Raw genomic sequence first — 25,010 nt, 5'->3', positions numbered from 1 at the left:
CCATCCACTGGTTTTAGCTTTTCACCTAAAAAGGATATATTTGCAATTTGGTTGTAAACATTTAATTTTTTATTTTTTTTAGAAATGTCAATTTTGATATTTTGTATGATAAATGCTTCAATATAAAATATTCATATAATAATGTTATTAGTTATATATAAAGTATCAATTGTTAACTAAAATTATATGTGTGGACAGTGGTTAATATAACTACTTCACACAAATTTAATCAAGTATACAATTATTAAGAAACATCTATTTAAACAAGGTGGTTGAGTATACCATGATTCACACTTTGATTTTAAATTTTTTTTCTTATCATTTTACCCTAAAATCTATTGCCTACTATCATTAGTGCATAATGAATTTCATCCAAAAATATTGAAAAAATTGTCAAGTAAGTACAAACTAGAAGGGAGCAAAATGCAGCTTCATATAGGTTAGGGACTATATATGTAATCAAATCTAAAATAAATATAAAATCTGTATTTTTTTAAGTAAATATTTCTTTACAAAATGCAGCTTCATTGTGGATTATTTTATTAATATTATTATTAACACCGTTTGTATCTATTTAATAGCCACTGACATGGTAGCTCAAACCATTAAATTACCAATTTCATGTTTCTTTTTCTTACATTTAGTCAAGGTTCTCACTTCCCGCCAAAATGGAAAAGCATGTGGATGGTTTCCCGCCCTTGCATTTACTCACCAAACATAGTTGATCGCTGACGGCATTAAACTAAACCTATCATAAACTTTTTTTTTATATTTTATTATTTTAAATTCTATTTAGTGACCAATATTTTCGTCACAAATATAACATTTGACCACCCAAAATAATTTGGCCGTGGAATGCCTTATGCTAACATTATTTGCTATTTTTCCTTAAAAAAAATTTTAACTTATATTATTAGTGATTAATATATTGGTCCTTTATAAATACTTTTAGTGACCAACAGTGGTTGGTCGTTGAAACTTCATGTTCTCGCCAAAAAAAAGGTGGGAAAGCTTCCCGCCCTGCCTTTTTAACTACCAAATAGTTTTTGGTCAGCGAAAATTTATATTTGTGACCAAATTTTTGGTCACCATAACAGGTCAACCAAAATTCTACACGTTTCTCTTACTATTGTTTCTGCGACTAAATATCGGTCGTTGTTTTATTCATTCAGTGACCATTACTTTTTCGTCACTGACAGCATAGTCACTAATTCCTCTTTTTTTTTGTAGTGTGAGTGATAGAGAATGACCTAGTGCAACTATTGTATGCAAATTTATCTAAAAAGTTAGAAGTTATTTATCAAAATAAATAAATAAAATAGACGAAAAATGGAGGTCAATAGTCTTCTCCTCAGGCAAAAAGCTTTTACCTTTGGAATTAACTCCCTCTTGTCAGAAATTTAATTTAAGGTACAATTCTTATGAGTTTGCTTTTTATATAAAAAGTTTTTTTTTCTCCCTTGTTTTTGAAAGTAACAATTGAAGTTTTAAACGTATTTTTATTGATAGTTTTTACACAAGTGCTAGATAAACTATGAGCATAAAAATCTATAAATAATGATTCATTAACTGATATCCATATAAAACAGTAATTCCCATAAATATGTATCTCCATTTAAGCTTAAAACATACGTAGAAAGGTTAGAGAATTACCTCCATAAATTGAAGAGTGATGTGATGACCAGTATGAGTGGATGGAAAACATTGGCAGGCTACCTGATATCCAATCCCACATCACCCAATATAGATTAGGGAATGGTTTAAATATAATAATAATCACTCTCATAACATTGAGACTTTATTCTCAATAACTCAAGGTTTTCTTTTTGACTAATGTAGCAGTTTCCAACCTCTTTTAAGTACTTTGGAATCTGAGGGTGATCAGACTTATAAAGAGATTGCAAGCTTTGGATAAAGTATTGACTAATCTAGTCAAGCTTATGAATCCAAGTTTGGTCATCCTTAATAGCCTATATCAAAATTTTCCTTCTCCTGTTTAAAAGACTTGCATGAAAAAAATTTGTGTTTCCATCTCCTTCCTTCAACCAAATCTCTCTTGATTTTTGCCTAAGGATCAATTCTCATCTAGCACGGTAGGTTTTCAGTATGTCCAGTATATCTTCTTCCTTAACTAAATTTCTATTTTCTTGTTGTTGAAGTAATTTCAACTCCAATTCCAACCCTTTTATTTGTTTATCAGCAAAACCGAAAATGTTCCTATTCCAAATTCTTAACGCTTTTGCTGTTTCTACCAGACTTCGTTTGAGTTTATCGCCATCTGTTTCAGGTCGCCAATCTGCATTCCATGCTTTCTCCACCACATAAAAACTCAATTTATCCATTGTCCAAGTTTTCAAAAATCTGAATGGTCTATTTTTCCTGCATTTTTCCCCCTCCGTCCTAATGATTACAGGGTAGTGATCTGATTCTTCGAAAAGAAGATGTTTCAATACTGCCAAAGGATTTCTTTCCAGGCATCCATTGTTGGCCACTACTCTATCTAGTCTTTCTCTTATAAAAGCTTGCCATCCCTGATGATTATCCCAAGTAAAACGACCTCCAACATAACCCAAATCAATTCTAGCTACATCCTACATAAACTGTTTTAAATACAACTTCCTTTTCCAAATATGACGTCCACCGAATTTCTTTGAGTTGTCATTAAGATCTCTGAAGAGAATCCAAGGCTTGTTAAGGTTTTGGATAGTATTCATCAAATGATTCCAAAAAACCTTTTTTTCGCCATGATAAGGAAAGCCATGACAAGCAAATAAACTCCAATTAAAATCTCCTTTTTCTCCCATAGCAGTGTAGGAATTGAGCGTATAGTATTTTGAATTAAACTGATTCATTGCTAGCTAGCTGGTACAGGAAGTTAATTTCAAAATTTTGTTGTGGTTTGGTCATGCCTATAGTCTTACTACAATGGGTTCCCATGGACGAACATGAACGGCTTGTTGCTAAAAAATATCATTAGTACCAAGCAAATTCCTTCACCTAGTCACCAATTTCTACTTAATGAAAATTTGTGTGGAGTATGCTTATTTTGTTAGTTAATTTTAGTTAAACTTCTATTCAGTTTGGTTTTTTTTTTCCCTCAAGTTTATAGTGATTCAAAATGCCTAACAAACTCTAACTATATTAACCAATATTTAATATAAGTAAATTATATAAATTAAGTTTATATATTAAAAGTATACAATTGACTTAGTTAATATGCCCCTTACACCAACATGGAAGGCAGAAAATATGTTGTAAATAATAATGAAAAAAGAAAGAAGGTGTTATAAAAAAAGACACCTAGATTTTTTGTAGGGAAAGGAGCAATTATCTCTCACATGGGAAATGTGCGGCTGAGGGGAGTTGCTAATATTAAAATTTCACTATGAAAATATTTAAGTGTAATCTTCTCGACTTTAGGGATTCTATTAATTTATCAAATATTTGTTCTCCACTTAATATATATGTTGATCAACAAATTACACATATTTACATTTATTACATTGCTAAAGTATCGGACTTTGGAGCTTAGAGCTTATTATTTTGTGCAAGAACACTTGGGTACTTAGATCCAAAATACTTCACTCAAGTCAATCAAGAGAAAAGTGTCATATATACAGCTTTGGCATCGTTTTAGCTGAGTTACTAACAAGCAAGAAAGTAGTTTCTTTTAACATGCCTGAAGGGCAAAGAAACCTCGCAATTTTCTTTGTTACTGCAAGTGTAGAGGGTTACTTACTTCATGTTCCTGATTCTAACATTGTGAAGGAAGTAGTAAATGTTGAGGAAATAAATAAAGTTGCTAGTCTTGCAAAAATGTGTCTTAAGTGTGAACAGGGAGAGGAAAGACCTACCATGAAAGAAGTAGCAAATGAGTTAGAGGGAATGGTTATCTTGGAGAAACATCCATATTAAAAAGTTCACTTATGTGGAGAAGAGAATGAATACTTGCTTATTTCACCTTCAAACACTTGAAAATTGTGGTGGTGAAAATGGATCTAGTAGTGGGACTGCAACCCTTGGGTATGGTAGCATGCACAGCCAAATTGTCACGGTCCTACATTTTATGCAACGGAAATAGACCGTGCAGTGCCAAGACTTTGTAGCCAAGGCCAGCCTTCTCACTATCCGAGTTCATATATCGACCCATCTGATACCAATTGTATGTCCCTGAGGTTCATCGACGAGAACTACTCTCGCGAGTCTCACACATAGGCGACTAAGATTGCTTCCCAGCATCAAGGCTCTTAGCCTAGACACTCACCCCATCTATAGGTTCTCATGGTCATCAAGGCCCATGCCGCCCAACAAACTAGCCCGATGGCCTCACACCCACTCGGTAGCCTGGAGCTCGACCTTGTGCCAAGATCTAGCCAGCAACCCAGCTCTCCATTAGGGTCTTGGTCCATGCACATCCCGAATAGCATATGACCCTAAGGAATGCACCCCAACATCTTACTAACATGCCACCTAAGGTAGCAACACAAGATCAGAAGCCCACATATGAATGCCACCCGATGGCAGGGTATCGCCCCATCCATGCCTACTTAGCTTCTGACCCTCTTAAGCGAGACAGAACCCAAGCCCCCACTTAACGGCACATTTACCACAACATTGTAACAAAGGCCTACGTGTGTCTTTGGCATAGATGATAGGAAACAGCATAGCGAATGCTACACTCAACCTCTGGCACAGGAGTGATGCGCAATACCAACTCGTAGTGCCTACTGGTACTGTCTGTGGGACTCCCTGTCCCTTAGAGATATAAGCCCACCTCCGTAGCACTTTATGCCTGCCCCATGACTTGCCGTCACCCATGGGAGGCTCGCTTAGCCCAAGTTCGAAGCCGGAGCCAGGGGCCATGAAGAGCCAGACATGGACCACCCCCCTAAAGAGCTTATTTAGCTATTTCCTTTTTGGCAGCAACATATATCACTTTATGCGATGAATCATAATGGGGTTTTCTCTAGAAAACCTTCATATCTTGGCCTGCCATTTGACATGCACCATCCTAGTGACATTCTTAAGAGATTCCCATAGCTTGGGATCGAAGATTGCGATCTTCAAATATTTACAAAAATACCACTAGACCATTCCAAAGGTGCGGATCGTCACACAAATGTTGAGCCCTTATCATTGATGCACACGATAGTTGTTACACATTTAAGAAGAAAGATCTTCTGGTTATTATTGTTGAGCTTTATTAATGAGTTTATGACTGAGATTCCGTATCAGTAAGAAGTGCATTCTATTGTGCTAGTTGTTCTAGCTCTCTATTGTACTTTAATTAGTAGTACTAGTAAGAAAAGGAAGTGCGTTAGTCTTCCTCTGTTTTCTTTTCCCCTGTTTTCCTGTCCTCTGTTTTCTTTTCTAGAAATATCTCTGTTTTCATTGCTTTTCTCTTTTCTCTTGCTTTATTTATTCCTAAATCTTAACAAATAAACAAATAAATATATTCATATTGAATAGTAAATCCATCATTAGTATTATTGTTAAACATGTAGTTTTGTCAGATGGAAGAAAAAGTAATAGTGAAGGTAAACTTCATGGAAACAACGGAAGAGACGACCACCACAAACATTCTAACAAAGTATAAATCAAACAGACCTACCCTTAATATACTAATAATCTCCCATTTGGTCATTTGATCAATCCTCCAACATAAAAGCTCCAACAAGTTCACAACCTTAGGCTACGATACTATAGCAGTTTACAAGGGCAGAAAAAGGATCACAAGAAAATGCATATCCTTGTGTGATAGTGTGGGCGATCTTATTTATCATAATTCTTGCTTGGGATTCGGTTGCTGCCAAACTTCTATACTGTTGGGCTAAGAAAGATTAGTGTCTGTGTCGAGCTCTCATTCCTATAATTATTTGATTCAGATAATTGGGCATCCTACAATTACATAAAAATCTGTCTAATTACTGTAAATCTATGAAAAATGTATAAATATCACAAATAATAATTTAAAATTTTAACTTTACAAATAAAATTACCATTTATGTTTATAAAAAGTAAAAATTTAAATATTAAATGGATAATTTATTTTCTTAAAAAAGGTTGGAAATTGAAATATTTATCATTTAAAAAACAATCCGTATAAACTTTTGAGTCCATTGATTTTATATTAGCTATATTATTTTTCATAATTATTATATTTCCATGGTTTTGTTTTCAAAAGAAGAAGAAAAAAAAATTCGGTGATATAATATTGTAACAAAATCTTTTGTAAAATTTACTTATATCTCAATTTTATTAAGGTAAAAGTTTTGTATGGGGAAATGAAACCGTGCCATTTTTATAGAAGGTAGTGGTTTTGTAATTACCATAATATTAAAACTATTTGCAATTTCAGTAAATAGGATGTTTCGAAACTTCAATAATTTTAATACGTGCAGGGACCTGTTTAAGCCTTTCAATTGTTATGATGGGAAGTTGTTATGCAGGGATGTTATGGACAACGAAAAAAAAGAATCTTCTTGAAATCAAAAGAGAAGTTCTTTGAACAAAATGGCAGAATACCGTTACAACAACAACTCTCAAATCTTGAAACAGCGAAAATTTTCACCAGAGAAGAACTTAAAAGAGCCACAAACAATTACGATGAAAACAGAGTTATTGGAGAAGGAGGCTGTGGAAAATTTAACAAGGGGATACTTCATTATTAACGGAATTCTTTTTCAGCACATTCACAGGAAAGGAAAAGCTTCTATATTTCCATTGATGTTTATATTGAAAAGAGCATCGGAAATTGGTGGGCACTTGCATATTTACATTCTGCAACTTCTACACGGATTATACATAGAGAAGTCAAAACCACAAAAATACTATTAAACGAGAATTACATAGCAAAATTATCGAACTTTGGAGCCTATAGACCAAACTCAGCTAACAACTTTGGTGCAATGAACACTTGGATACTTAGGCCCCGAATAGTTCCATTCAAGCCAGTTACTAGAAAAGAGTGATGTTTATAGCTTTGGAGTTGTTATAATTGAGCTACGAAAGAGCAAGGAAGTAGTTTCTTTTAACAAGCCTGAAGGTGAAAGTGACCTGGCAATGTTCTTTGTCAGTGCAATTGAAGAGGATTGCTTACTTCATGTTTTTGATTGTGACATTTTGGATGAAGTAAATGCTGAGGAAGCAAAGAAAGTGGCCAATCTTGCAAAAATGTGTTTGAGTGTGAAAGGGGATGAAAGACCTACCATGGAAGAAGTAACAAATGAGCTAAAGCGATTGATTAACTTGGACATAATGCATTATCAAAAGAAGAAAACAAGAAAAAAAAAACTTTGACAAATTGTTGGGTCTAGCTCATTGATGAGGCAGTTATAGCATATAGAATAAGAATATTACACCTAGACATTTTTTAGGTATTTGTAACATGTTATCTATAATTCTTTGAGGGCTTTCTTCTAAACTACTAGGTTTGTTAGGTGTTATCTTGGTCAAGGATTTGTAGGCCTAAAAACTTTCGAGGTCTCGGCATAAGAGGATTAAAGGATGTGAACATGGGGTTTCTTAGTCAAATGGGTTGGTATCTAGCCACAAATTTGAATAGGATGTGGGTTCAAGCCTTACAATCCAAGTATTTTGCTAAAGTTCCTTTATGAGGTGCATTAAGAAAAAGAACAGCTCTTGGACTTGGAATGGCATCCTCATTTCCAGGAAACTTTTACTAAATGGGCTCTGCTTCAGAGTGGGCAAAGGAGACGATATTAACATTTGGGAAGATCGCTAAGTTCCCAGCATCCCAAACTTCAGACCAGTTACTTTTTTGGAGGAAGTTAGTTGAGAGTGTGTATGGTTTGTTAGATTTTTGGGCCAAAAAACCAAAATATGAATGATTTGGGCCTTAAAAGGTTTTTGGGCTTCGGTTTTGTTTCTCTACCTTTTTGGAAAAAAACAATATTTTTGAATAAAATGAAAGAAATATTTTCAAATGTGGGAAGTTGAGAGTTTTAAGGAAAAGAGTTTTGGTGTGTTGAGAGTTAGTGTGACACACGTTCTTTTCCAACGTTCTAGCAGTTTTTTTAGAAAACACAGAGAAAAAAGGGTTTTTTGAGTTTAACATGAAAAACCAAAGAGAAAATAATGACAGTGGTAAAGTGAAAGTACACAGATAGTTCGAAGAGAAAAGCTTCAGGGGTGCTGAATCTGAAAGCTTTTGCAGTCGTTGTATCCTGGGAGACGTTCGCCATAAAACTCCTGCACCGATGGGCGTAAAACGTCTTAAGGATACTATGGTATCACACAGGCCTCGATCAACCTTATAGAAAGCAGATCAATTCAAGGACCTACAGGTTCTAAAATGCTTTAATTATTATTCTTTATTTAACTTTATTTTATTTAGTTTGTATTAAATTGTCCACATGTATTTACATATATTCATGGTAATTTTTCCCAACATGGTTAACTCCCTTAAACACCCATATGGTAGTTGGAACGTGGAGAGGCTTCATCACCTGTTTGACAGACACTACCAAAAACATTTGCAAGATACCCAGCACAAATATGAATTGGGAGGACAAACTCATATGGAATGAAAATTCCAATGGATGATTTCTCGATAAAATCAACATTCAAAGTGGAATATTGGGATAATTTCCTGGTCCCTCCTAGTGGAAGTATCTTTGGACTTTAAACATTCATGAAAGACTAAAGTTTTTCCTATGGAAACTAGCCAATGATGGACTGACAATGGCCTCCAACCTTCTACATCGAAATTTCATTGTCAGTTGTAAAGATTGTGTGCATGGCTATGGTTGCCTTGAATCTAATAATCTCTATTTTTTCATTGCCCGTGGCTAAAGCATTGTGGTTTGCATTGCCATAGATTGTAAAATAAGATTCTCTTGTTGATCATCCTTTAAAAGAGAAACTAAATTTGCTAACTAATCTTGCTGGGGTCCTTTTGGTCCATAATAGTGACAAAGAGGACTTCTTCCTCTATGCCACCCTCATCTTGGACCAGATTTGGAAAATAAGGAATATTTCCCTCTTCAATAACAAAACCTTCTCATTAGACAATACAATGGGTCTCCTGAAGCTCAGATTTGAAGAGGAAAAAGCAATTTGATCCAAGAAATGCTTTGAAGGCTCGGAATTACTGTCCAACAGATCTATGTGGAGAAAACCACCACTGCAATTTATCAAAATTAACATAGATGCCGCAGTTAAAAATGGAGTCAGTATAATCAGAGTTGTTGCTAGAGACCACATGGGCAAAGTGATAAAAATCAAGTATTTTCAATTCCAATAGAATATTTCGGAATTGGTCGAAGCCTTTGGTGTTTTGTAGGGCCTAGTTTTAACTAAAGAGGAAGGTTGGACAAATGCATGATGTGAATCAGATGCCAGAAATGTAATTCTTAACCTCAACAACCCTGATTCTCAAACTACTTACTGGACAAAAGGAGTAATCACTGATTTTTTTCAACTGAAAAGCAAGTTTTAGGAAGTGTATTTTGCTTGGTCCTTTAGGAAAGAAAATTTTCTAGCCCATTTTGTATGTAACTAATGTCATAAAAACGGCATCATTGGTACCCTGTCCTTGGACTCTCTACCTAGTATTTTTTTCTTCTTTTGTTAACTAGGAGGGTGGCAACTTAGCCAACTCCTATATCAACAACATTTAGCTGTTGCTCTCACAAAGCTTTTATTCAAACAACGGTTGTAGTTTTTACCAAGGAAGATTAGTGTACACAGTAGTACCCCAATCTTCAGGGGGTATGATAGAGATTAATTAATCTCCAGTGTTATTTCTGTTACCTTGTATATAGGGATAGGTCATATGTATTTAGGTACACTTGTTTATCACAATTATAACTGTATCGTAGTGTATTTATACTGGTTTTCTTCGATGAAGGTATTTGAGCTTTTTCCATATTTATAGTTTTTATTTTATTTTATTTTGTTTTTGTTTTTTTGTCATCTGAATAGCTTTTTCCATACAATTGCGTTATCTTGTTTACATATTTACATTCTGCAACTTCTACGCCCATTATATGTAGAGATGTGAAAACCTCAAATACTATTAGATGAGAATTACAAAGGTATCGAACTTTGGAGCTCCAAAGCTGATTCTTATAGACCAAAATCGGCTAACAACTTTGATGCAACAAACACTTGGATACTTAGAAGCCGAATACTTCCATAGAATTCAGTTAATAGAAAAGAGTAACGCATATATAGCCTTGGAGTTGTTTTAGGTGAGCTACTAACAAGCAAGGATTTTTTTTTTTTTTTTTTTTTAAGTAGGCCTGAAGGAGAAAGAAACCTAACAATGTTCTTTGTCACTGCAGTTGAAGAGGATGGTTACTTCATATTCTTATGGTGACCAGAGTTGGAGCTAGGATTTCATAATAGTGGGGGCAAATTAATTTATTATTTAATAAAAATTCAGGCATACAACAATAAAAATATTTTTTTTTTGTTCAAATAAAAATATGATTTAAACTTAAAATAAATGTGAATAATACGTTTAAAATACCTTCAACATTTTGCATTCAATAGATAAGTTTGCATACAATAACCAATAAAATAGATTTTTTTATTTTTTTTTAACATAAGACATTCAGAGAATAAATTATTACAAAATAATGAAATTGAATATTTGTTAATAATTAGTGTGTCATTTATAGTAACAGTGAATTTGGCTACACAAAAGTGGATCAGGTATGTTTTGGTGAACGAATGAATACACATTTCACTTTCCTTGTACAAAACTCACAGTTATTCAAATTTTAAATTTTGACTCTTCTATTGACCTGATTCACCAAAAATAAAAACATAAAAAAATAAACATCAAATATATAGGGATGCAAAAAAAGAAAAAAAAATAAAGAAAAAGAAAAAAATAAAAAACCGGATATGCCCAATCGCCGGTGCCTCGTACTTGACGAGTTAGAGATTCCGTAGTAAATTAGGGCAGTGGGATGAGACCTAGGCAAACCAATATGCATCGGCCAGCAGGGCCAGAGAGCGGATTCCCCACACACACACACACACACACACACACGGATTCCCCCCCCCCCCCCCCCCACACACACACACGGATTCTCCCCTGTTGGTATCAGAGCCTTAAGTGTTCCGATCTATATGCTTACTACTTCTTTTAGCACCCGTAGAGTATTATATCTGCTTAATTCATTCATTTCCTTATCTTAATTTCTAAAGGTTTATTAAGCCAACTTTATTGTTGTCATTCGTGTTCGTCCCTAGCTGAACAGTAAATGGTCCGTGTCTGAACAATAAGTCCCAGGTGAGGCATGAGAGGAGCGGTCTGAGAGGTCAAGAGAAGAGAGCAATCATATGACAATAGTAAATTTGAATTAATAGAGTTTTAAAAATTAAAATTTGAAAATGGATAGATTATTTAGATCTAATTCTTCTACTAGTTCTAGATTAAGTACCAGCTCTAGGTCATCGCTTAATGGAAATCAAATACCAGACATAATTAATGAAGAACATTATAGTTTCACCTCTAATGAATCAATCAACCCAGACTGGAATATTCCTCCAGTTTCCCCTAGTGAAATTTACCACCATAAAACTTGGTCTTTGTCCTCCTTTAAAAGTGAATCACATATTAAAACTGTTGAACAAGTTTACACAATCAATAAAGATCATGAAACATGCCAGTTAATCACTAAATCAAACATCAATCAACATTTAAAAGATGGTTATAAATTCATGCATATAGGATTAGTCCAAATCGGAATCAAACCCCTAACCAAATTAGGAACCAATTCATTTATACTACTGTGTCTTAGAGATGCAAGCTTTAAAAACTTTAATGAAAGTGTTTTTGGAGTTATAGAAACCAGTTTATGTAATGGCCCTGTTCATTTTGACTGTTATCCCAATTTTCCAGTCAGTTTAACAGACCCATGCATATTAAAGGTCTTAACTCTTAATTTAAAAACTTCAGGTTATCACTTTGACGAAGGTCGTCAACCCTTAGCCTTAATTTATCGAATTCATTATAAAGTCTCAGGAACTAATATGAACTTTAAATCTAAACAACATAATGCTAAAGGTCATACTATGTTAATCCAGAGCCAATATCAAAATTTAAATATTCAAATTCCTAAATTAATCAAATGGTCAGATGTTAATTTACCCTTTGATTGGGTATTAACTGATGTCCGCAGTCCAACACCTATTCAAAATATATTAACCAACACTGAGTTCATCTCACAATCTAATGATGGATCAGTTCGAATCTCTTTTGATAGAAATCCTATATCTAATCAACCCTTCGGAGAAACCTCCTCCCGAAGATCCCTTAATCAACCAATCATCGAGTCAGTCTCTTCTGATAATATATTTCGAAGAGATCATGAAATAGAAAAAGATTTACAAAGAATTAAAATTCAAGAATTAGAACAACAACTACACAAACTAAGATTAGAAAATGAACTTAAAAATCTTAGATTAAAATCAATTCACCACACTGGACAAGTTAGTCAGCCTCGTTACAGTGATGAAGAAATCCAATCCACACAGTCACTCACAGCTTCAGATTTTATAGATCCCAAATTAAACACCTTAGATACACCCTTTAAACCACACTGGAAACAATTAAATCAAGAAATGATGTCTGATAAAAATCATGACAAACTAATCAAATATAGACAATCACACACTAGAGATCAAAAAGAAGATATTTGGCAAACTTGGAAACAAACAATGTTACAACTTAAATTTGATATTAAATTTTTTGATTTTCTTGAAAAATTTTACTATCCTTTAAATAATTTAAAAACTTTAACAAAAGAAAAATGGATTAAATCCGATAAATCCACAGTCCTGTCTAGTCACCCTCCAGTTGAGAAAATAATCATTCCCCATTTAAATAACCAAGTCATAGCTTCACCCTTTAAAACTTCCACAAATGAAAATAACGATTTAATTAATGAAACTAGGAAAGTCATTGAACAAAATAATTACACCAATCAAAGTCTAATTACAATAGGTAAACAGTTAGACAAAATAGAAACTAAAATTGATAATTCCTCTAAAGATGAAATTAAACCTCAACCACTAATAAAATTTCCAGATATTACAAAAGTTCCAACTCTTCCAACTAAAACTAATCAACTGAGTCAACTCTTAAAAGAATTACAATTAAAAACTTCCAAACATGAAGCCTCTTCTTCAAATCTAGCTACCATCAACAATAAATGTTCTTCCGATACAGAATCAAATCAATCTTTCTTGGATAATCATATTAATGGACTTAAAAATCAAAAACCAAGATTTAATACTTTTAAACAATGAAATACTAAACCATTACCCCCCGAATTTCAAGAATCCACCTCTAAAAATCAATTCTCTGTTAGTTCTGATAAATTATACAAATGGAATATAGATAGTTTAACAGAACAAGAAATATTAAACAAATTACACCACATGTCCATGGTTGCTAACAGTTATTTTACTAATCAAAACCTTTCCCAACCTGAAATTGTTGAATTACTAGTCACAGGTTTTACCGGTACTTTACACTACTGGTGGGAAAAACATTTAACAGATCAATCTAAATCAGAGATAATTCATGCTGTTAAATTAGATGAAGAAGGGTTCCCCATATTTGATGAATCAATAGGTCAAGGTGTCCCAGATGGTGTCAATACCTTGTTAGCCACAATAATTAGACATTTTATAGGAACCCCTACCGCTGTCACCGAAAGAATTCATAGTCAGTTAACTAATTTACACTATCCAACTCTTAGTGATTTCGAATGGTATGTACAAACATTTACCACTGGAATCATGATGAGAGATGATAGTAATCAACCCTTTTGGAAAGAAAAATTTATTAATGGTCTACCCCAATTATTTGCTAGAAAAATCAGAAATGTTTTAAGTAATGATAGTGGTCACATAGACTACGATTCATTAACTTATGGAGATATAGTTTCAATAATCAAAAAAGAAGGATTAAAAATGTATACTGATATGAAAATAGCTAATAAACTAAATAATGATAAAAAGAAAACTAAATACGAATTAGGAAATTTCTGTCAACAATATGGTCTGTCTACCCTAGCTCCCTCTAGGAGAACCAAAATCAAAGAAAAATCCCATAAGAAATCTTTTAGTAAACCTTATTACAAAACTCATAAGTTTAATAAACCCAATCCTGATAAATTTTATAATAAACCCAAAAAAGATCCAAAAGCTAATACTAAAATCAAATGCTTTAAATGTCATAAATTTGGTCATTTTGCCAATAACTCCAAAGCCAAACAAACAATCAAACAATTAGAAATACCTGAAGATCAAAAACAAAATTTAATCAATGTCTTAGGAATACACAACACAGATAGTGAACATAGTGAAAACAATATTTACACTGAATCAAGTTCTGACGAATCAAGTATTCACACTGAATCAACTAGTGACACAGATAACCTTAAAATTACTTTAGGATGTTTAGATGCTTGTTGTCTAGATACCTGTTGTAATCAATCACTTAGTGTCTTAACTACTTCTACAGAAGATGAAGATATCATTTTAGAATTACTTAGTAAATTAGAAAATCCTAATGAAAGAATAGAATACATGAAAAAATATAAAAAAATAATCACTGATAATCACAAAGAAACAAATCAACATCATAAAAGTACTCAAAAAATATGTTTAACAGAAGCCTTACAAACATTTAATAAATCCAAAAATAAACCCATAACTGTTCAAGACTTACAAACAGAAATTAAAACAATCAAGTCTGAAATTAAAGAATTACAAATGGAACATCATTTAATCAAACATCGATTACAATTTATTCAGGATAACCCCCATCATCCTAGTCAACCTAATGGACAGGAAGAAGGATATTCCCATCATAATTGTATAGCTTCCATTCAAAAAATCAAACTTCGAAAATGGCATATTAAAACCACCATACTCATAAAAGATTTCCAATTAACAACAATTGTACTTTTAGATTCAGGTGCAGATTTAAATTGCATTCATGAAAGTCTTATCCCTAATCAATATTATACCAAAACAAAAGAAAATTTAAATTCTGCCAATGGTAGTAAAATGGATTTACAATATGAAATTAATCAAGTCCAGATTTGTCATAATCAAATCTGTTATACAACCTCTTTTGTTCTTATTAAAAATATGACAGATCAAGTCATCCTCGGAATCCCTTTCCTTTCTCTATTATACCCATTCATTACAAACAATGATGGAATAATTAGTCACCCTTTAGGTGAAAAAATCAAATTTGATTTCTTACTCCAATCAAATAATGTCCAAACTCTTCAAGATCAATCTATTTCAAAACAGCTTCATCAAATCCAAATCCATCGTCCTCCTTTTTATCTTCCATTTTTCCATCAATCATGTTTTTATCCATTTCAAATCATTAAAACTTTATTTTGCAAAATATATTTATATATCTTTGCATCTTTTTCAAATCTTTGCATTACTTCAAAATATCTTTTATCTAATCATTCTCATTACAGCATGTCTCGCCCCAGCGGCTACATAATCATCAACAGCACATCTGTTCCAATTTGGAGTGGAGAAAATTCTGAAAAGAATTTCCCAACCCAATTTGAACTAGATACCCCCCAAAGAGCCTTAATCAATTCCATTTGGAACAAAACCCATTTTGAATCACCAGAAGAAAAATCAGATTTTATCCAAACCTTAGACAACCTTTGTTTTTATTTACAATCAATCAAACAAAAACCCGACAGTAAATACTATTCCCATTATGTCCTATTTACCGGCCCAAACCCTGGCCTTTATAAAACCTGGTCCCAAATAGCCCATGAAATAGCATGCCAAATCAACACCCAATACCGAGGCTATTACAGTCTCCATGAAGCCCTTGAAATCACCCATAGAGAATAGGTCCAACAGCCTTTATTCACCCTCTTTGATTGGGGATTAGTTGGTACCATTATATTCACCCATACAGATCAAGCCCAAAACTGTACTGAACTAATCAAAATGGCCATTACCTGTCTCTTTTTACCTCACCATTCAGCACCACTAAAACAACAAGGATATATTGCTGCTCACATCACATCCACTCCACCAGAATGGATTCATGGATGGGAACCCGCACGCCATCTAATCACTTTTGAAAAATCAAAATATGCTACTAATCATTTCCGCCAAGACGAACACGTACGAAGATGTTCAAGTCCAATCACAAAACAGCTTCGCCATTGGAGACCTGCAGTATATGGAGACAATTTTAATCTCCAACACATTAATCAAAAATATTTTTTAGCAAAAGAAAATCAATATACAAAATTATATTTACATCAAGGTTTCCGTTATGTATGGAATGATATATTTACATCCTTTCATTACAAAACAATGTATCCAGACCTTGCTGCTATTTACTATAAAATGTTCCAAAAACAAAAAATCATCAATGTAGATGTTGAAAGAATCATCAATCCCAGTCAAGAATCAGACGAAGATATAGAAATTGATCCAGATGAAGATGACACTTACCAGTATGATGATGAAGAAGATCACAACATCAACAACATGCTGGAAGCCTGAGCCATAATCAACAGAAGGAATGAATCTTTGACAGTACAAAGTTACTTTCAAAATTCCACCCACAAAAGCAGATCACGAGACTTTACTGTTCAATCACTATTCATGAACAGTAAAAGGAGCCGAAAGCAAATCACTGTTCAATCAACTGTTCCCGACAGCACACTGTTCAATCAACTGTTCATCAACAGGAACTGAGCCCTCCTTTGCCTATTTAAAGGAGCCCCATTCCTCTTCCAAATCAAGTTTTTTCTCTTGGAGTTTTTTACTACTGAAGCTAAGAGAGAGTTTAGAGAGTTTCTGGCAGATTTCTCCTCTTCTCTCAATCTTCTTCTATCCCAAAAAACTCTGTAATCAATTTATTTATCCTGAGTGTTGAGTGTTGAGTGCTTGTAACACTTTGGTTCTTCGTAATCAAGTAAGCATTCATACATTTCATTTCATTATTTTTCATTTACATTATTTCTTTTTCATATATTGCTTGGCTGGTTATACCGCCTTCAATATTTTCATTTAATTATTTTACATTTAATTATTTTATTTTCATTTACTTATTTTATTTTCATTTAATTATTTTATATTTCATTGTTCTTGGCTGGCTTTGCCGCCTTTAACTTTTTTTATTTTCATTTCCTTCCGCTTAATCATATTTTACTCTGTTCTTATTTTTGTTCTTCTTGTTGTATACTCTACTCCTTCTCCCCTGTTGGTATCAGAGCCTAACCCGGATCGGTGTGCCAGGACGGACTCTGGGCCCCAGGAGGGGGAAGGATGGGTGTGTAATATCCCAATATCCCACATCGGTTGGAAAGGATGAGGTGTGATGCCTTATAAGTGTGATGCTACCTTTCCCTTCAAGACGCGTTTTGAGTATAAAACCTTGAGGCCCGATGGACTGGGCCAAAGAGGACAATATCATATATATATATGTAATATAAATATCGAAATATGGCATTTTTTTTTATCTTACCGAAAAATACACATATGCTATTTTGAAAAACATATTAGTTTTTTTTTTTTTTTTTTGTGTTACATTGTTAAAGGGATCAAAAAAAAAAAAAAACAAAAAATTCTATAAGACATTAGTAAAAGATTTCTCTCAAAAAAAAAAAAATCTATAAAACATTAGTAAAATATTTCTCTTGCCAACCTTGACTCAAAATTAAAGAATCACTTCTTTCCCTCTTTCGACCTTCCTTGACCATAAAAGACAGACTGATATCGTATCTACACAATCGACCGCCGACCCTCGATGCCATTGCCCACGATATCGTTCTTCACATCGACAGTCGACGGCTGTCGCCCACGACCAAGCCAGATCAACTCTTTTGATCAAGCCAGATTTGCATCCCAATTTGATCACGCTGCTGCCACCGTTCATCTCAGACCTGATCAAGCCAGATTTGCATCTTTCTCTCTTTCTCTCTCACTCTTTCGCTTCATACTACTGATTTATGAGTATTTTGTATATGTAAATGTATTTATGTATTCAAAATGTGAATTTTCTGTGCATTTTAGGATAGAGAGATTTTGATATTTATAATTTTTTTGGACGATTTTTTTTTTCTTTTTATATTTAGTTTTCATCTTGTTTTTCTTTTTTTTTCTTCTCATAAGTTATTCTTCTTACTCTTATTTTTCTTTCCTTTTTCATATATTCATGATCTGTTTGTTGGAAAGACGCGTCTTGGGGAGTTTGGATCCCCATCCACACCAGGAATTTTCACATGGGACGGGGTATACAATTCTCTGCAGGGATGTGATGGTAAATTAAAAACTAACCCGGTCACGTCCAGCCCCGTTGCCAATTCTACTCCCATAATGGTGACATTGTGGAAGGAGTAGAGAAAGTGGCTAATTTTGGCAAAATGGGTTTTAAGTGGGGGAAAGGGAGGAGCAAGTGAGCTAGAGGGACTGATTAGATCGGAGAAACATCCATGGAGAAAAGTTGATTTACGTGGGGGAAGAAAATGAATACTTGCTTGGTTCACCTTCAAACACTAACGAAAATTCTGGTGGTGACAGTGGATTGAGTCGTGGTACTGAAACCATTCGGTATGAATATGATAGCATGCGAAATCAAATGTTAATCCAATATTATGATACACTATAGTTGTTGCTTATTGAAGAAACTGTTCAGCTGGTTAGGTCAGCCAGAAGTGCATTCTACTGTGCTATGTTTGTTCTAGCTTTCTATTATAGTCTTCCTCTGTTTTCTTCTCCTCTGTTTAATTATTCAGAAGTATCTCTGTTTTTGTTGCTTTGTCCTGCCCTCTTGCTTTAATTATTCTTGTTATACATTGAAGGGAAAAAATATTTTTGAAATTGCTTGTCTTACTTATATTTGAATATTTTCAAATACAAGCGGAAAAAAAAAAAAAAAAAGGGAAAAGGGCAGGAGCTTTACAATTTGATAGAACTCCCAACCTCAGAACAAGCACTTTCGTAAGAACTTTTGATTTTTGTTTTTCTTTCCCTGTATATTGCAAATGGGGGAAATATCCTATTTATAGAAGAATTAAATTGACATACATGTTGACATCTACCTAGTTTGTGTCAAATATTTTAACTTTAATTTCATATTGGAAGACATCTGTTAGTCTAAATGTCTAACTAATTATCTTACATGCATGACATCTTAGGAACTACGTGTTGTTTGTATGTTATTCTAAATTAATGAGTAATCCACTTGCTTGGTGTCAAATGTACATCATTCTTAAACAATTCTGAAAATCTTATAAGCAGTATATATAATATACCAAATAATAAATCGATCATTGATATAATATATTGATAATATATGAACTCATCATCTTAGTTCTGTCAAACGCATACGTAACACGGTTTCACTTTTTTATATGTTTCTTTCGTCTATATTTCATTAACTTTCAAGGAAACAGAGTGGAAGGAACCAAACGTAATGATAATGAACTTTCTTTGGAAAGAGTGGATAGAGACGACCCCTATAAAAACTATACCAAATCTCAAGATCAAGCAGACCTATCAATCTTCAAATACAATATCTCAAACACTTAACTCTGAGCTTCTCTGGTCATGAATATGAGCTTCCATGGTATGACGCCTTTTCCACTGATATTCTTGCTTGGAATGGTTATGCTATTGACATCAATAGCTTCCCAATCCTTGCCTGGTTGCCCAGATAGCTGTGGAGATCTCAAAGTTCCATATCCTTTCGGGATGTCCGAAGGCTGTTACCTGACTGACAAATTTCTCGTTACTTGTAACCAATCTTTCCATCCTCCCAAAGCATTTCTCAGAGGACTTCATCTCCCTCTTTCGAACATATCCCTCGACGGCCAGTTGGCCGTTTTACAATCTATAGCTCGAGATTGTCAAAACCACTCCAGCAGCGGTGCGGCAAAGGATGATCACCCTGACACCGCTACTGTCTCATTGCCCCCGGTTGCTATCTCCGATACAGAAAACAGGTTCACTGCCTTCGGCTGCGATACTACAGCAGTTCTTCAAGGGTACAGGGGCAAAGAAAGGATCACAAGAAAATGCATATCCTTGTGTGACAGTATGGGTGATCTTTTTAATCATAATTCTTGCTCGGGTTTCGGTTGCTGCCAAACTCCTGTACCTGCCGGACTGAGAAATATTACAGTGTCTGTGTCGAGCTTTAGTTCCAAAAGTTATTCGGATTCAGATGATTGGGCATCCTATAATATTACCAATTGTAGATATGCCTTTGTGATGGAAGAAAGCAAATTCAAGTTCTCTACAAGTTTCAAAGAAATATTAAATGGCAAAGAAAAGGTTCCAATGGTTATAAATTGGGCAATTGGGAAAGAGAGCTGCAGTGAAGCTAAGAAAAAAAGCAATTTCTCATGCAAAGGAAAGAGCAGTTGTGTCGACACCAGCAACTTGTCTGGTTACCTTTGCCGATGCTTACCTGGTTACCAAGGGAACCCATACGTTGAAGATGGTTGCCACGGTATATGCCATACCGCTCTTGTATTTAAATATGCTTATAGCGGAGTATAGAAATTCTATGATCCAGAAAAACTTGCAGATAAAATAGAGAAACTATTGTCAGTAACAGATTCCAAAGGCTATTATTGACAATAACATTTTGTGTATCATATGTTTATATGGAATGGACATCTATATCATAAAAAGACTATAACAAAGTTTATAATTGTTTAGTTTGATTTGGTTATTTAAATTAATTGGTGAGATCTTGTGTTTTGTCTCAGATATTGATGAGTGTGAGATGTCGAACCGCTGTGAGAATGGAAAATGCCTCAACCTTCCTGGAAGTTGGACTTGTATATGTCCAACGGGTTATGTTAGCACTGAAACTGGTTGCATCAAACTCCGTGTTGACCATCATTCTGGGAGTCGACGTTTCTTGCGCTATATGGCAACCGCTGGTAAGTAAATATATTATAATTATTGTTTTTAAATCATATCGATTATTGACTTTACATGTACAGAAAAACTTGCGCTTGACACATGTCATTCATCCATGAGTGTACAAAATTTTATTTCTTATTTTTACTATGTCGTCACTTAGATCATAGTTTTGAAATGAATGAATATGTTAATCAAGAAGAATACATTAATATTATGACCTGGCCACAATTATATTTATAGTAAATTACAACAAATCCCTTTCAATTATTAACAATTTACCAAAAAGCTATCTAGCCTTACAAATTTATGAAAAATATGCAAACAACACCAATAATAATTTAAATCTTCATATTAGGATTAGAAAGTAATATTTTAATATAATATACAATATTTTTCCTTAGAAAGTTTACAAATTAGGATTCTAATCCTTTCTTTATAAGCTTTATCTAAATTCTTGAGTATTAAGTGACATATAGCAAACTAAATATCAGTCGTCATAATTTATTCTTCATTTATTATTCTCTTTTTTCATTTAACTTCCTTTCCTAATCCAGTGATAATTTTCATTTAATAGCGAGGATCCTATGATATATAATAAATTAGATATCAATGGCCATAATTCATTCTCCATTTATTATTCTCTTTTTTCATTAAACATTTCTAATCTAGTGAGATTTGACAAATAATAAATAAAAAGGTCAAGATTCATCTTTTCATTTATTATTATATCATTTTATTTGAATCCTATATTAACTCTAATTAAAATTAAATAATTATAATCTACGAGAACAATACAATACATAGAAACTTTTGAATTCATTAATTATATTAGTTATTTTATTTTTCATAATTATTATAATTTACATTTTTTTAAAACAAACGTTGGGATAAATATAATATTGTAACAAAAAGTTTTGTAAGATTTATGTATATTCTTAATTTTACTACTGTACAGTTTTTTTATTTGGGAAGCAAATTGTTTATCATTGTCACAGAAAGTAGTGATTTTGCAATTAGCATAATAGTAAAATTATTTGCAATTTCAAGTAATTAATACGATGTTTCTAACTCTTGAGTAATTTTAATACGTGCAGGGATCTGTTTAGGCCTTTCAATTCTTCTGATGGGAACTTGTTATGCTGGGATATATTGGGCAGTGAAAAAAGAGAAACCTCTTGCAATCAAAAGAGAAGTTCTTTGTGCAAAATGGTGGGCTAATGTTACAACAACGACTCTCAGATCTTCTTTCTTTAAGACATCAACATCTTGAAACAGCAAAAATTTTCACTGCAGAAGAACTGAAAAGAGCCACAAACAACTACGATGAAAATGGAGTTATTGGAGAAAGAGGCTATGGAAAAGTTTACAAGGGAATATTACCAGATGGACAAAAAGTTGCAATAAAGAAGTCCAAAATTGGTGACCAATCACAGATCGAACAGTTCATCAATGAAATAACGATTCTTTTGCAAATCGATCACAGGAACGTAGTTAAATTGGTGGGTTGTTGCTTAGAGATAGAAGTTCCTTTACTTGTTTATGAGTTCATTGCTAATGGAACTCTTTTCCACCATATTCACGAGAAAGGAAAAGCATCGGTTCTTCCATGGAAGTTGAGATTGAGGATAGCATCGGAAACTGCAGAGGCGCTGGCTTATTTTCACACTGCAACTTATACGCCCATTATACATAGAGATGTGAAGACCTCAAATATACTATTAGATGAGAATTACACAGCAAAAGTATCGGACTCTGGAGCTTCAATGCTGATTCCTACAAACCAAAATCAGCTAACAACTTTTGTGCAAGGGACACTTGGGTACTTGGACCCTGAATACTTCCACTCAAACCAGTTAACAGAAAAGAGTGATGTATATAGCTTTGGTGTTGTCTTAGCTGAGCTACTAACAAGCAAGAAACCAGTTTCTTTCGATAGGCCAGGGGGTGAACGAAGCCTAGCAATGCTCTTTGTCAGTGCAGTTGAAGAGGATCGCTTACATCATGTTCTTGATGGTGACATTGTGGACGAAGTAAATGCTGAAGAAGTAAAGAAAGTGGCCGATCTGGCAAAAATGTGTTTATGTGTGAAAGGGAAGGAAAGACCTAACATGAAAGAAGTAGCATATGAGCTGAAGGGACTGATTAACTTGGACAAACATGGGGAAAAAGTTATTTTTGTCGAGAAGAAAATGAATACTTGCTTGATTCATCCTTAAAGTGATCCATTTGTTTATGCTTGTGTCTCATTTTTGTTGCAAGGTTAGAAAATAATGAGGATGGAAGAGGAAGAAGGGGTGGAAAAGTGAAGGGAATTAAAATTCCAATCTAAAAAGTTATGCACGATGGTTGTTACTTATTGAAGAAACTGATCAGCTGGTTATGGTTGTTGATTGTACCTTAGCAAACGGCTCTCTCGTATACTTTAATTAATAGTAAATAGAATTTAGAGATGGAAGCGTCTTAGTCTTCCTCTTGTTTTCTTTCCCATAAATGCCTCTCTGTTTTTCTTGCTTTTCCCTTTTCTCTTATATTTTTAATTCTTAAATCTTATAACCAAAAAATACAGGCAATCTGCTCCAATGGTGGAACTTGAACCTTTGCCCTCTTGGTCAAGGTCACTTTTTAACCAACCTATTTGTTAACCCATGGATATATAAATACTCACTTCTTTTTTTTACATACTTGGCCTAGGAAAATCGTACTCTTTAAGGAGCGGCTTTGCAATTTTAGCATAATGTTAAAATTATTTGCAATCTCAAGGCATACAATGTTCAAACTTTTAATAATTTTAATACGTTCAGGAATCTGATTAGGCCTTTCAATTCTTCTGTTGGGAAGTTCTGATATATGCTGTGATATATTGGCAGTGGAAAAATGAAACTTCTTGAAATCAAAACAGAAGTTCTTTAAACAAAATGGAGGACTAATACATGAGCAATATCTTCACAATCATAGTAATCATACATTCAAAATATTTACCGAAGAAGAACTCATAAAGGCCACATAAAATTACCATGAAAAAACAATTCTTGGTGAAGAAAATTCTAGAAAAGCTTATAAATGAATACTAGCAATTAATGAAGTGGTTGTCATTATGGAGATAATTGTTAAGGAAGCCTGCATTGAAAAATTAACAGGGGTGATTAAGCTTTTCCAAATGAACCATAGGAATGCGGTTAAGCTATTAGGTTGTTTTTCAGAGACAGAAATGCCTTCATTAGTTTATGAGTTCGTTAACAATGGCAACCTTTTCCAAGATATTCACAACAAAGTCCAAAGAGCATCACTTCCATGAGAATTGAGATTGAAGTTAGCAACATTACAACTCTGCAACTTCTAAGGCTCATATTATACGTAGAAAATGTTAAAATAGAAAATATACTGCTAGATGGAGAGTAAACTGCAAGAGTTTCAGATTTTGGAGCTTCACAGTCGATTCCTCAAGATCAAAATCAGCTTTTAGCTATTGTACAAGGGACATTTTGGGTGCTTAGCTCCTGACTACCTGCATTCGGGTCTGCTAATAGAAAAGAGTAATGTTTATGGTTTCTGAGTTGTTTTAGCAGAACTACCGACAGGCAAGAAGGTGTTGTGTTTTGATAGACCTGAGTATGGAAGAAATCTAGCAATTTCTTTTCTTTCTTCAATGAAAGAGGATCGATTATTCTAGACTCTTGATGATGACATCATCATTGAGGCAAATGTTAAGGAATTAAAGTATGTTCTTGCAGTACGTAAGATGTCTAAAGATAAAGAATTGTTGTGGTTCTCTAACCAATGTAGAGAAGAAATATGAGAAGAAAATAAAAATGTAATTCTATTACTCTCTTAGAAATAGATTACAAAAACACAAAACTTCTCTCTTGGATTCTCACGTGGAATTTCTCTCTATTTACTATCAAACTCTCTCCTGGAGTTTCAACTCTTCTCTCAAGCTCTCTCTGGAGTCTTTACAATGCTCTCAACACTCCTCTCTTGGGATTGGATTGAGATAGCTTGGCTTGGATTGACTGCAACGGGATGGAGCCTATTTATAGGGTCACAAAGACGGTGCATGTCCACCATTTTCAACTTCTTCTGACAGT

At 33.8% G+C, this 25,010-nt stretch overlaps 2 protein-coding genes across 2 annotated transcripts; both read left to right on the top strand.

The window, feature by feature from the left end:
- Window positions 1-19,599: 19,599 nt before the first annotated feature.
- On the top strand, window positions 19,600-20,700 carry LOC107417968 (wall-associated receptor kinase 2). The gene has a single exon (XM_060814296.1). It carries the CDS (start codon window positions 19,600-19,602, stop codon window positions 20,551-20,553), a length of 954 nt encoding a protein of 317 aa, XP_060670279.1. The 3' UTR covers window positions 20,554-20,700.
- On the top strand, window positions 20,364-23,567 carry LOC132799155 (wall-associated receptor kinase 5-like). The gene is made up of 3 exons (XM_060814264.1): window positions 20,364-20,503; window positions 20,766-20,942; window positions 22,020-23,567. The coding sequence occupies exon 3, from the start codon at window positions 22,143-22,145 to the stop codon at window positions 23,139-23,141; it is 999 nt and encodes a 332-aa protein (XP_060670247.1). The 5' UTR covers window positions 20,364-20,503; window positions 20,766-20,942; window positions 22,020-22,142; the 3' UTR covers window positions 23,142-23,567.
- Window positions 23,568-25,010: the final 1,443 nt, after the last annotated feature.

Source organism: Ziziphus jujuba, chromosome 1 (assembly GCF_031755915.1).
Source record: "Ziziphus jujuba cultivar Dongzao chromosome 1, ASM3175591v1".
Classification (NCBI taxonomy): Eukaryota; Viridiplantae; Streptophyta; class Magnoliopsida; order Rosales; family Rhamnaceae; genus Ziziphus; species Ziziphus jujuba.
The sequence above is the reverse complement of the archived record's forward strand: the minus strand, read 5'-3'. Positions and strand labels throughout refer to the sequence as shown.